The sequence below is a fragment of the Callospermophilus lateralis genome, chromosome 3, assembly GCF_048772815.1.
Source record: "Callospermophilus lateralis isolate mCalLat2 chromosome 3, mCalLat2.hap1, whole genome shotgun sequence".
NCBI lineage: Eukaryota > Metazoa > Chordata > Mammalia > Rodentia > Sciuridae > Callospermophilus > Callospermophilus lateralis.
The window spans coordinates 193,770,488-193,784,743 of NC_135307.1; the positions used below are offsets into that span (position 1 = coordinate 193,770,488).

Consider the following 14,256-nt stretch of genomic DNA (forward strand, 5'->3'; position numbering starts at 1 on the left):
ATATACAAGTCTTGAATACTTGGAAGTTTGATCCATTGAGGGCCACTTTTGGAGACTAGCAACCACAATTACTTATATTTCTTTTCTGGAGCTTGACAGTAATATATAACTTTCATGCCTTCCAATGAGTAAAGTAACATACAGCTTTATTTATTCAACATGTATACAACACATTCATATTTGTCCTCCTGAAGGAACATTTTCCATATTATTTGTGTTACACGTGAGGTAATTGATGTTGTTAAAATATACTGACATGATATTTTTATTAAAATAAACCATAAATTGTGATTTCCCCTCCTGTAAAATTGTCAGAAGAGCATCTAATGTTAAACTCGGGCATCTGGGAATCGGGATCACGGCTAATAGATTGTTTTCTTCAGCGACATTTGTAGATATTCTGATTTGTCTTCCATTTGCACCCGGTTCTTGTGTCTTCTGGGAAGCCGGCCATTACTTTTTATTCTCTGGGGTAAACCCTGCAGGTCCTTCCTGTTCTCTTTACAACTGCTGGAGCTTCTTCCAGTCTGTAATTTCCCTTTCTCATCCACAGCCATCGGGGAGACTGACACGAAGCTCTTCTCTTTAAATTCGTGGTTCACAGCTGTCAACCGAGAGTAGGGGACGAACGCGGCCGCTCCTCGAGGGACCCCTTCATCTCTGGGCGGCGGCCGCGGCGCCTTGTGGGTAATGTGGTCCCGGAAGGGCGGAGAGCGCCGCGTGGAGAACCCTGGGAAGGGAAGCCCGGCGGCTTCGGCTGCGCACGCGCCGCTTCCGGCCTCTACCTGGACGCCCTTCCGGTTCTCCGGCTCTTCCGGGGGAGGGTCCTAGAGCCTTAGCCTTCCCGCGTCCTGGCGTCAACTTGGCCTGGGGCGGAGTGACAGCAACGCGGGTGTGGCCGCAAGTTAGAGGAAGGGCTGGCGGCGAGCCCAGAGCACGCTGGGGTCGGAGGGGAAGGTGGGGCCGGGCGCAGCAGGCCTCGGGTCTGCGAGGTGCAGGCGCGTCCCTCTCGTGGAGGCCCGCCGCGGGGTTCCGATGGTCGGGAGCCGGGCAGGGATGGCGGCGCTGGGCGCCTGTCCCGCAGGCCTCGCGGCGGGCGCGCTGCAGCCCCTCGTTTCCTGAAGACGGTGCTGGGTGAAGGGGGGACGTTTGTGCATCAAGTGCTAAAGTCTGAGCCCAGAGTTCCACAGATGCCCCTGGACCTGCACCCGGTGGGGACTGTGGCCCGACAAAGCTCCAGTTCAACTTGGAGAAGAAGGATGCGAGCTGCCGTGGAGGGAATGGGCAGGGCCCAGATTTGACAGGAGAACCCTTCTTTGGAGGATCTGCGAGGTTTTGGCTGGAGGGGCGGGGAGCTGGCCGTAGCTGAGGAAATGGTTTCTCCATCACTTCCGAACCGCGTCCATGCCATTCCCTATGATCTCCACTTTTGGTTTATTAAGAGCCGCTCAAACCATGACAGTCACCACTCCTGGGATTTATTGAATTTCCCGTGTAGAGTCACACTGTGGAGGTAAAAGTTTTTAACAACCTTTTAAATTTTCCGTATTTTAAAATTGGAATTTAGAAAGTAAATATTCAGTTCATCTGTGCGATTTGCTAGTGACAGAGCCAAGAATTGAATCCTGGTTTCTCAATTCCCAGACCAGGGGTCTGTCCTCCACCACGTTTGGGTTAAAACAAGTTTCTTAGCAAAAAGTTCTTTTGTGAACTTGTGATTAAGGGAAACCAACCTTTAAAAAAGATAAACATCTTAAAGCACTTAGATTCCTTCTATCTGGATCCTCTGATCTCATTGACTAAATATAATTAGTAGGGAAATGGGTAAGTGACATCAATATTTTCCCATGACAATAAATATTTTAATCCTAGAATCAATTTTAATGCTGAACTACTGTTCCAAATTTTGTATATAATAACTTTTGTTGATCCAATCTTCTATTACTTGACTCACATGTTATTTTTAAATTTTTCATAGGAGGCATAAATTGGCAGTAATTCAGTAGAAAACATTTGTTTACATTCACTCAGAGAAACTCCATGAGGGGAAAAAAAGAAAGAAAAGGAGAGAAGCTCTATGTCATCAATTCACAACTATAAGTGGACATTCCCCAACCTGTTGCTTCTGTACCAGGTTGGTCAAAAGACCATTTCCTTATGTGGAAGTGTGCCTGTCTTTGTAGGTAACTGTAAGGGCTGCTGTCTAAGCTGAACTCTCATGCTTCCCTTCCCCATTCTTCCTTACCCAGCTCTGCTTTCACCATTTTGGCCCTTTCTCAAGAGCACTTGAAAATGAACAAATTGCAGGTAAGTTGTTTAGGGATTTTCATCCCAGATTTTACAGTGGATTTTAAGAGGTTTACAGTTTGTGTTCAGGTGAAATCAAAGCAGTATATAAAATTTGCCATCAGAGAGTAAGAGTATCAAATCAATTTTGGAAAAGTCAGCCTAAATAAACAGAAATCCTATAGATGTATTCAAGTTGCTCCAAAAAGGCTGAGACGAGGAGATTCGCCTTACATTGGCTATTAGCATGGGTTTTCTTTCATTTATATACATAGACATTTTCTTAAATAGTCTTTGAATAAGTAATGCAAAGATAGCTTTACAAAAAGCAATTGTGGGGTACGGAAAGCAGTGGGTTTCCTGTGACTTTGATAGCCAGGCAAAGTACATTAATCATAGAGAACTAATTCATCATCATCCAAGTAGATGGCAATCTGATGATTGTCCATGGTCCATTGATGAAACCGAGAATAAATCGATTGCACATTCTGCAGATAATAGTCTATAACTGTTTCTCTCAGATATACTTTTGAGACAAGTTTTAAAGTAGCAATTCAATGTTATATTCTGTAGGTAAAACTTCACTTGCTCTTCTTGATTTAACTCACTTTGTGTGGTCTTTGTCTGCTCCTGCCTCTCCCGTAGATCTCTTCTAGTAAAGTTAGCAGCAACCTAAATATTTTCAAATGCAGTGGGTTGTTTCCAGTTCATGTTTTATCAGATTGATTATTGCATTTGACAGTCTGACCACCCTGCCCCAAAATGCACCTCCAATAATTTCTGTGAAATCACTGATTCTCTTTCTAACTCTCTAATCATTGTCTCTCTTATATAGTCTTCTTCCCTTTTGTACCTCAAAATCATTGTCCCATTGCTATCCTATTATTCTTTCTGATGTTTTCATGCCATTTATGGTTTAACTTATAATTCTTTGTATTTTGAAATCTTTTTCTACCTCTATTAACCTCAGCTTGAGGTCCTTGCTGAACATCTCCATAAAGATATTCAGAAAGTTCTTGGAATCCTCCTGTCCAAAATAGAAATAATATTTGCAGTCAGTTTTCTCTTCTTTATTCCCTATCATTGCCATTACCATCCCACCAGTTATGCAAGCCAGAAAATCGGATACATCTGAATTTTTCCTGTTCCTTATCTCATACCATGTCTAGTTACCAAGACTTGCTAATGTCTAATAGATATTTCTTGAATTTGTTCCATACTTACTTCTTCTGCCCAGTTTCTGTCACTTGATTGTCATAATAGCTTTCTGCCTACATACTGTTCCCACCTGAAAACTTATAAGTGCTTAATGAACCCTCTAAAATGCCAGTCTGATCATGTCTTTTCATATGGAAACGACTTAAGTATGACCACATTACTTACAGAATAAAAGTTTAGTATTCTTAGTTAGTGGGACTTATAAGGCTATTCTTTTTAATTCCTGCCACTCTAGACCTTTCATTCAACAACTGTGTTTTGATCAACTTTTACATGCCAAACATTGTGCTAGGTACTTTGTGTATAGTGTGGACAAAAGAGATATTATCTCTGTTCTCATGGAGCTCACAAGCTAGTTCAGGAGAACGGCATCAGACCAAATATCCTTTGATCTAACACATTTTGAAGAAGACAAAAACTATGCATGTTCCACCATCTCCTACTTCTCTCTTATTTGATGATGTCTACCCACGCCATCTGCCTTCTCTTTTACACAAGGGTGGAACAACATACCATGAGTATGGTTTCTGGCCTCATAAAGGAGCAATAATGGAACTAGATGGTGCAACCCAAAAGTGTAGGCAAGGTGACTTCCCTTGGGAAATGAGAAGGAGGCGGGCAGATAAACTGACACATCTTTTTCTCATCCATGGACATTCCAAGGTCAGTTTCACTTTGTGGTCCTTCTGAAGTCCCATGGGTCACTACATGCTCCTGCTGAGGTACCTGCTGTCTCTTTGGAACCCATGTGAAGTGCACAGTGTGATAGGCCTCTCACATCTCATTGCTCTTGCCTGCCCTTTCCTCTCTCCCTTTAGTACTTTAGTCTTTGCCTTAGGCTCTATTTTCTGAAGATCCCAGCTAAAACGTTTCTTCCCTTTGTCTTGGTTTGGAAATCACAGATAATCTTATAATTTTATATAATCAGCATAACTGTATAGGAGAAATAAAAGCCAAGTAACTTAAAACATGTTTTAATATGGATTTGTACAGATACATGAAAAGTCAGAGTAATAGCCTGATGTTTAAACCTAGAGATTGAGAGACTGGATATGATAATTACAAATTTACAACTTGTAGGTGTAGTTCAAATATCATTGGCAGCATTTCCATTAGAGATATTTTTCAAAGAATGAAAATTACTAAAGTTCCAATCCAAATCAAATAACCGTGTTCCCTGATATATTCAGTATTTCATTTCAAGAAAATTTAGTCTACATGAGAAAAAAAATAAATATAAATACATATGTGTTCAAATGTAAAATGGAATTAAGGGTCTAGGCTCAGATCATTATGAATAGATTCATCATCTATAGGAATATTTAGGACACTAGAAAATTACAGAAGACTTGGGACATTTCTTTCCTGTATGAAACTGTCCTGTGTTGTAGGAAGTCTACCATCCCTTGTTCCCTCTCCCTCCAAATTCAGCAGCATGCCACAGAACATTGACAGTCCAAACTTCCTGAACAGAAGTGTAAAATGCCCCGTGTGCCAGGTGTTAACCATGCTGAGCACTGCTACAGTGCTGAGTGAGTGCATTTAGTTTCCTCAGCATGTCCCAAATTTTATGCTCCTGCATGTGCCTAATGTGCTGATTGTTCCCTGGCTCTTTACCTTTTCACCTTCACTTGTTTGTGACCCCAGCCAGGAGCCATTTCTTCATAGAACCCATTCCTGCCTCTTGTCTTCTGCCCCCTGGGCTGTGTTCAGCATTATAGCTGTCTGCATTTCTTCATCAGTGTAGGGTCTGCACATTACCTGTGGGTCTCCACACAAGTAAGGCCATTGTTTTTGGTGGTGCAGGCCCATATTGCATTCCTCTCTGTGCCTGCTGAGAGTAGTGCTCTACATTTCTTTGTTGAGGGTCACCTGTGAACTCTCCTCTGCTCCGAATGATTTATCAGGCCATTAGAGTTGCTTACAGAGTTGACCTGAGTCACCAGGAGAATTGAGTTTATTATAAGGTGAGTGTGTTACTGTTCTTACTGTGGACCTGTGTTATAGGCCACCATGTCTGCTTTCGTGAATATAGGACTCTAGTGACGGCTCTTTACTGTCACAGGCCTTTTGCAGTTATTAGGACCTTACATGTCTGTTGTGCCTGCAATTGTAAGACACTGTTTATTGTCAGGAGGCTTATAGCTACTTTAGAGGAAGTAATTCTTAGAGGAAATAATATGGGTATTGTGACTGTTTCTAGCTTATGTATAGGAGACAGTTATTTATAGAAGGAAGGGTGTCATTAAATTATCTAATAAAGTGGGCCAATGTGAAGATACATAGCAGGCTGAGGAAGGAGAGACTGAGGTGAGCCAGGACAGCCATGGAATGAATGGGTGAATGTGCAGGATACGTACCTAGAGTACAGGATATGTCTGCATACCCTCTGCATGAGGGTATACAGAGCTGGAGGTGCACTCTGTTTTTTTTACTGCTTTATTTTGCAATAATTTTAGACTTAAAAAAGAATTAGAAAAAATCACAGGCAAGGTACTTGCATACCCTTAACCTACTTCCCCTGGTCTTTTGAAATCATAGTACAGTGATCAAAACAGAAAATGAACACTAATACAGTAGTGTTATCTATCGTCTCAGATTTTGCCAGTTGTCCCACTGATACCGTTTCATTTCAGGGATCCACCTAGGATCCCACAGTGCATTTAGCTCTTATGTCTCTGTAGCCTCTTGCAATCTGCCACAGTCCTTCTTTGTCTTATGACCTTGACACTTTATTGGCCAGTACCCTGTAGGGTTCATTCTAGCCTTCCCCTTTCCTTATTTATAATTCCTTTGTCTCAGAGGAATGAATCTGGCTCTGTAGTCTGCATTCTGTTTACTTATTTTCTCATCCAGCTATACACAGGAGGTAATTTTAAGAATTGCCAATCCACACCCCATGTGAGAAACAAATTTCCTAACTAAATATAATTGTATACAGTTGATTTTACTTAGTCTTACTGAATGTAGTCAAATGCTCTTTTCTAAAGTTACTTTGGATAGTTCTTTCCTTCCTCATCCCTTTCACTGTGGGTGTGACTTATTGTTAATTTGGGTGTTCAGATGTCACTCTTTGTGTTCTGTTTGGAGTTTCCTTCCCTATCCCGTGTAATTGTAGTTACTTGTTTGGGGATAGGTAATATTACCATCCTTACAAACTGGAACTGTACAGAAGGATATGTAGAGAAGTGCCACTCCCCTCGCTCTGCCCTTTCCCTTGCCCCCATACTTTCCACCTGTTCCCACTCTTCCCCTGTAACCAAGTTTGTGGGTTTCTGGTTTATTCTCACTGTATTTCTTTTATACACACATGATGGTTGCGGTTATTTTCTTTTACATAAAATATAGTGTGTTGTACATATTCTTTTGCGCTTTGCTTTTTTCACTTAACAATATAGCCTGGAAATCATAGAGACTTCCTCATTGTTTATGCCTTCAGATTTTCCTTCCAGTCACCAAATTTCCACCTGCCAACTGACGTCTCTACTTCTGTAGTCCACAGGCACTTCAAGTACAGCACATAAAGATCAAAGCTTTAGCTTCCTATGCTCAGTTTTTTTCTTTTTCCTGATTCCCTAATCTCGGCATACAGCGCTTGCATCTACCCAGCTGATCGTGCAAATGGTCTGGGGGTTGCACCTCCTACTGCACAACCAACCAATGACCAACTCCTCTGCTCTTCATCATGTTGGATTGATGCCCTTCTTCTGCACTGGAACTTAGTTGGACATCTTAGTTTTCTTCCTACTTGAGGACATCTTAGTTTTCTTCCCCCCAATCTGACCTTTAGGCCACTCTCTTTTTCAGATAATGGGTCAGCAGATGTTTTCTTTAAAGGACCACAAGATGATTATCATTGACCTTGCTGGCCACATAGTCCCTGTCAGCCTGTTTGGTACAGCAGCTATAGCATGGAAGCAGCTGCAGACATGTGAACGACTGGGCATGGCCAGATTTGGCTCTCAATAGCTGTATTTGGCCTACAACCTGGAGCTTGTACTTTGCCAACCCTTGTGCTTTAGAGCATTGCTTTTGTGGGGTGGGACAATAGTGGGGGTGATGGAACCCAGAGCCTCTCTACCTCTGAGTTCTGCCCCCAGCACTTTTTATTTGTCTTGAGACAAAGACTCACTGAGTTGCCAATACTGGCCTTGAATTTGCATCCTCCCGCCTTAGCCTCCCAAGTAGCTGGGATTATAGGCATGCACCATGCTCCCAGTTTAGAGCATTATTTGTGAAATACAAATTTGATTGTGAAACTCCAGTCCTTGCTTGCAAATATCTCTATGGATTTTCATCATTCACAATAGTGGTCTCCAAAGTGGAGAGAATAAGGGGCAGCCCTGGGCCCCTGGGCTTCTTTCTATTCATATATTATCTTGACTAAAAGAATAAAATTATCAGGCTTTATTTGATATTAATATATAGCTTAAAGTAACTCAGAATTACGTTATAGTTTCTAAGTAAACGTATATATTGGTTATATGCAAGAAAGTTTTACTGATGAGTTTTACGATCCCAAAATTCAAGACTACTAATTTAGGGAAAGGTCCTCAGTCCAGCTCATATTCCTACAAAACAGTTTTTATTTCAGGACAAACATTGACGCCTCTAAAGGAAGACTCCTTTAACATAAATTAGAACTTTCTCCTTTTGTGACTGCCCTTTATCTTTGCTGAAGGTGTGTATTTATATTCATATCACCCAGTGAGAAGGTGTGCTCCTAAAGAGCAGGGTCAGTATTTCATGTGAGTTAGTAATCCAGGAAATCAAGCACTCCAGGGCATGGTGTAAACTCAGTACACTTAAATTTTTTATTTAAAAAATGAGCATAGTGACAGGATATTTCCAATGCTTTACTCTCCCACAGAGCACATCTCTCTATAGCTTACCATAAACCTTGGTAGTGGTCTCCTTATTTGTGATGTTCCATAGATTTGGTGTCACTCAATTCTAATCATCTCAGATTAAACAAATTCTTTCAGAGATCAGTTTCATTCAAGGACCTGACTGTGAACTTCACCCATGAAGAGTGGCAACAACTGGACCCTGACCAGCGGCTTTTGTACAGGGATGTGATGTTGGAGAACTATAGCAACCTCATCTCAGTGGGTGAGCAACGTTTCCTTGTGCACCTCCTAAGAGCATGCTTTTCTTCTGTCACAGGAACATGTTGAAATTCTAGAATTTAATTACATAGCCTTCAGTATCAGAGAAGAAAAATGTTAAAGCCATTTTAGGCAATGGAAGTAGGTATGTTGTGTGTTTGTGAGAGAGAGAGAGAGTGCACACACATGCTCCCTGTCCTTTCCTGCCCTTCACAAAAACATTCTGGCTTCACTGAGCTTTTGCTGGGCATCTTCATTGCATGGCTTTTGAAACTATTTTCTTCATGTTTCAGAGATCCTGAAGTCCAAATAGCTTGGTCCAAATTCTGTGTCATTTACTGTTAACAGGGTTTCGTGTTAGCAAACCAGATGTGATCTTCAAATTGGAGCAAGGAGAAGAACCATGGATAGTGGAGGAAATCTCAAGGGGGAGCTACACAGGTAAATAAATGATAACTGAGCAGGTGGAAACCAAAGGAAATGAGAGTTCCCAGATGCCCAGCAACCACAGTTGGCATCTTGTTGTTGTGGGGTTTTGTGTGTGTGTGTGGCGGGGGAGGGTTCCTGGAGAATGAATGCAGGGGCACTCAACCACTGAACCATATCCCCAGCCATTTTTTTTGTATTTTATTTAGAGACAGGATCTCATGGAGTTTCTTAGGGCCTTGGTAAGTTGCTGAGGCTGGCTTTGAACTCTGGATCCTCTTACTGAGCCTCCTGAGCTACTGAGATTACAGGCATGTGCCACCACACCCAGCTACACAGTTGGCATCTTTATAATTTTTTTTTTTAAGAATCTCTTTATAGGACCCAGATCTTTGGAAGTAATTAAGGAAAATTAACTGTAGTTACTGAAAATATTGTTTGTCCCCTAATAAATATATTCCTTTAATTGAAATGTATAAAGATTATTGCTCTTAAGTTACCTAGCCCCAGAATCCAAGTTTCTCTTTCACCATGCCTCGGCTTCTTTTATTTCTGTAGTATTCTCCTGCCTACCTTGACCTATCCAGTCTTGTCATGGACATGTTTTACACCTAGACATTCATCAATCTGTCTTAATAAATCTTGCTTGATTTGCATGGTTTCTTTAGTTTCTTCTTCTGTGTGTGATTTAACTGAGTAATAACAGTTTAGAATTAGGCAAACAAAGCTCCTAGCACTCCAGCTGTAAGTCCCCCCCGCCCCAGGCTTGTACATGTGTCTGAGGGGCCCTGCCTCCCTCTAGTCTGGGCCATGCTCCACTCCCAATTTCCCACCCGTTCCTCTTTTTATTTGTACAATTCCCATATCACTGTAAAAATTCCACATTCACCTCCCCTTCTCGTACTTTTTGATAACACTGATCGTCTTCCTGAGAACTGCTCTGCCTAGTCTCACTGCATCACTGTCTTTCCCTGAAGTCTTCACTGGACTCTTGTCTATTTCCATACCCAGTCGGCCACACTTGTAGTATGCTTGGTGAACTGTTCCCTGTGACTTTTATTTTTCCACCCTGTGTTTAGAGTATAAAGTGCAAAGGTTCTTTGCTAGTTTCCTCTTCCTTTGACACTGTTAAATAGACTGGCATGGATGGGTTTGCTCTTTTCTTTTCCAAAATCAACCAAGTAGGAGCTATTTGTACTTGAAATTCTTTACTTCTGTGAGGCTTGACCTGCAGTCTGATCCCCTACTACAAGGCATTTGTGGAGATTCCTTCTGCATAGAAAATGTGTAAAGACTCACAAATTATTGTTAATTGTGCTTCTTTTTAGAAGATGATGATGCCTTAGAGAAGGACAAGGAAATTCAAGAAAAATATTTGAGTCAAAACAGCACAACACTCATTACAAAAAGAGTGAATGCATTTGGAACAACGTTTACTCTGGGCATGAATCTTGTTCCCTCAAGAAAAATCCCCTACAAATGTGATCCAGGTGGCAACAGTTTCAAAACTAATTCAGAAATAATTGTTGCAAAGAAAAGCAAAGAAAATATAAAGGTTCCTGATGAACATGGTGGATGTGGGAAGGCCCTGCTCCATGCTAAGCATGTAGAAAGTCATTCTGGAATGAAAAAATGCAACTATAATCAAGCAGTGGAAGCCGGCAGTCAGGAGGAAGATCTGCAGCACAGTATTCAGACTTGGAAACAACCTTTTGACCACAATAAGTGTGGGGAGCCCTTCTTCAGGAGGGCACTCCTCTCTGCAGAGAAGACAGAATGTGCTGAAAAGAAGCCAAATGAATGTGATGAATGCAGGAAAACCTTTTCTAAGAGGTCTACCCTTATTGTGCATCAGAGAATTCATACAGGGGAGAGACCCTATGTTTGTAATGATTGTAGGAAAACCTTCCGCGTGAAGACCAGCCTCACTCGACACCAAAGAATTCATACCGGAGAGAGACCCTATGAATGCAGCGAATGTGGGAAAGCCTTCATTGACAAATCTGCCCTCATCGTGCATCAGAAAATTCATGGAGGGGAGAAATCCTATGAGTGTAATGAATGTGGAAAGACCTTCTTTCGGAAGTCAGCCCTGGCTGAGCACTTCAGGTCACACACGGGGGAGAAACCTTATGAATGTGAGGAATGTGGAAATGCCTTTGGCAAGAAATCTTACCTCATGGTACATCAGAGAACTCACAGAGGAGAGAAGCCAAATGAATGTAAGGAATGTGGGAAAACCTTCTTCTGCCCGTCAGCGCTCACTGCACATCAGAGAATTCACACAGGAGAGAAGCCCTATGAATGCAGTGAGTGTGGGAAAACCTTCTTCTGCCAGTCAGCCCTCAATGTGCACCGAAGAAGTCACACAGGAGAGAAGCCCTACGAATGCAGTCAGTGTGGGAGATTCTTATGCACCAAATCAGCCCTCCTGGCACATCAGATAGTTCACAGAGGAAAGAAGTCTTACGAATGCAGCGAATGTGGGAAGTTTTTCTGCCATAAGTCAACACTCACGATACACCAGAGAACCCACACAGGAGAGAAGCACGAGGTGTTTAATGAATGCGGTAGAACATCCGTGGTGAAGCCGAACTGCAGTGACCATAAGAGAATGGACACAAAGGAGAATCTGTATGAGTGTCATGAGCATGGGCATCCAGCCAACAGAAGCTCACACCTCTTTGCACACCAGAGGACCATGTGGGAGAGACCCTACGCATGCAGTGAGTGTGGGAGGACCTACTGCAGGAAGTCAGCTCTCACTCACCATCAGAGAACACACTCTGGGGAGAGGCCCTACGAGTGCAATGAGTGTGGGAAAACCTTCTGCCAGAAGTTCTCCTTTACTGAACACCAGCGAACTCACACTGGGGAGAAACCATACGGATGTAGAGAGTGTGGGAAATCCTTCTGCCATAAGTCAGCCTTCAGAGTCCATCAGAGAATTCACACAGGAGAAAAACCATACGAATGTAACCAATGTGGGAAAACCTACCGTCGGCTGTGGACACTCACTGAGCATCAGAAAATACACACAGGGGAGAAACCCTATGAATGCAATGCATGTGAGAAAACATTTCGCCACAAATCAAACTTCCTTTTACATAAGAAAACTCATAAGGAGTAAGTTCAGCAAGGCAACAAGTCAAGTAATTACATAAAGTTAGAACTGAATATGCATGGGGGAGTGAAATCTTTTCAGTGTAAGGAACATGGGAAAATTTTCTTCCACAAGTCAGCCCTCACCATACTATCAGAGAGCTCACACAGTGACACAGTTTGTTTAATACATGTGGTATCACATTCAGTGTGAACTCTGAAAATGTCAGCAATTCAGACACTATGCCAAGTGTGCCTCCCTTTAAAAAAAATGAAGTGTTATTTAAGTTTGTTACTTTATTGTTCTCTTCAGTGTTACTTGATAATGTGTCAGCAGGTATGAAGGTCTAATCTTACTTCATTTTAAATCAGTGCCAGTTTTTCTTATGACAGTTGATTAACTGCTAATGTAGAGATTTATGGTATATTAAATCATCAGGTTAGACAGTTTGTTTTCTGTCTTCTGTCTCCATCTGTTCTGGTAACAGACCCCCATCCCTTTATCTGCAAAGGTGACAATTAAGAGGACTAACCACACTACTACATATCATAGAGGTGTTTTTTAGAATTCATCTATCAAATTCTGAGAAAGGGGCCTCTGTAATGATGATTAAATTATATTGTATGGGTGCATGTGATTAGGTGTCGGGAGCCATTGTCACACGTGACTGGGTGACTCCCGGTTTGGGTCTGAGGCTTCTGGCTGTGTCAGAATTTTCCCGGCCCTCTCCTGTTGAGAGAACCCGTCCGTGTGGGGGTGTGACTGACCACTTGCCGCAGTCTGGCTGGGCACAAATCACAAGCCACTCACAGCTTTGTAGATTCAAACAGCAACTCTTTATTCCCGAACTCACACCGGCCTTCTACAAACACGTTCTGGGGAAATCCACGTTCTCTGCCCAAAATCCGCCACTCATGGGCTTCTGTCTCCCAAATATATTCTGAAACCCGTGAGAACTCAAGGGGGATTCAGGCAGCAGGATACGCCCTATTCTAAACGGGGAACGCCCTAAACTCGGATTATGCTAAACTGGGAACACCCTAAACACGGATCCGCCCTGGTCCTTGAGCAAGGTCACCTTACATGCAAGGTCGCTGCAGAATGTCCTATTTCCACGAGTCCTTCCACTAAAGAAACATGGGGGTACGCTGGCAAGGAAATTGTCACACCTACTTGGCTGATGGCTCCCAGCAACCACTGACCCCGGGGACCCAATCACTGACCCTGACCTCGGAGTGCGGCCCCCCCTTCAACCTTCATTGGATGGAATTCTCCCCTAAATTTCTTGTTCCCCAATAAAAGGCTACTCCCTGGAGTGCTTCCTCTCTCTCTCCTGCTAGCCCTGAGTAATCCTTGCTGCCCTGCCGGGCGGTTAGAGGAGGGAACCAGAGAGGGGAGCCGTCTCGGACCTGGTCATAGAAAAAGGTAACTGAGTCTGTGTGTTTATTTCGATCTCACTAGCTAACTTTTATGCCAAGAACCTCATTAATGAAACCATTGCGCTGGCCGCATGGTGGAATTAGGCCATTTTTATGGAGATCATGTTGAGTCCTGATTTCTGAGTGGGTTTTTCCCTAAGCCCTTTCCTGGCCTCTCTCTGCCTCTGTGCATTCTGCCCAGGGAGCACAAAGTGAGCCCACCTAGTTGGTAAATCTGGGGAGAGTAACAGGCTTGCTCAACCAGCGGTTTTCTGTCTTCATTGTGGGCTTTCCTGAAAGTATGATTTCCTGTCATGGGTATTGCCAGTGACTAAGTAAGCACATTGGCCTCATTCTGTCATTCAGCTAATTGGCCCATTTGGTGGTCATGCCATGTTGCCTTCTCCAAATCTATCTTCATCTGTAATAAAGGCCTCATCCTGACCCGTAACTGCTGTTGCTGCTGTTTTTAATTTTTGATTATTCAGGTGGGAGAAAATGGTGCTGTTTATTTGGGGCCCTTCAGAGGACCCAGTATAAACATTTATTTACCTGCTTATTTGGTTCTTGTTTTATGTCCTTCAGCACAATGGATATAAGTATACACATGTGCATGTATTTTATATATGGACAATATTAATATGAACAATATTTATCCCTTAATATTTTTCTTTGATCGTGTAAAATGTATTATTTT

The 14,256-nt window shown here is 42.5% G+C and overlaps 1 protein-coding gene across 2 annotated transcripts; it reads left to right on the top strand.

Annotated features, from left to right (window-relative positions):
• Positions 1–827: 827 nt before the first annotated feature.
• Positions 828–13,517, top strand: Znf334 (zinc finger protein 334). Of its 2 annotated transcripts, XM_076852014.2 has the most exons (6): positions 1,429–1,513; positions 1,979–2,134; positions 2,250–2,307; positions 8,490–8,616; positions 8,961–9,053; positions 10,367–13,517. In XM_076852014.2, the coding sequence occupies exons 3-6, from the start codon at positions 2,293–2,295 to the stop codon at positions 12,166–12,168; spliced, it is 2,037 nt and encodes a 678-aa protein (XP_076708129.2). In that variant the 5' UTR covers positions 1,429–1,513; positions 1,979–2,134; positions 2,250–2,292; the 3' UTR covers positions 12,169–13,517. The 2 variants fall into 2 exon arrangements, with proteins under 2 accessions (XP_076708128.2, XP_076708129.2); XM_076852013.2 differs by lacking the exon at positions 1,979–2,134 and having other exon boundaries at positions 828–1,513.
• The last annotated feature ends 739 nt before the right edge of the window (positions 13,518–14,256 follow it).

Bases quoted from the DNA above. Each gene is read 5' to 3' on its own strand.
- Znf334 (XM_076852013.2), top strand. From the start codon at position 1,374: ATGGTTTCTCCATCACTTCCGAACCGCGTCCATGCCATTCCCTATGAT. The intron at 1,514-2,249 runs GTAAAAGTTTTT...TTCCTTACCCAG, and splicing joins TGTAGAGTCACACTGTGGAG to CTCTGCTTTCACCATTTTGG. The intron at 8,617-8,960 runs GTGAGCAACGTT...TACTGTTAACAG, and splicing joins TAGCAACCTCATCTCAGTGG to GGTTTCGTGTTAGCAAACCA.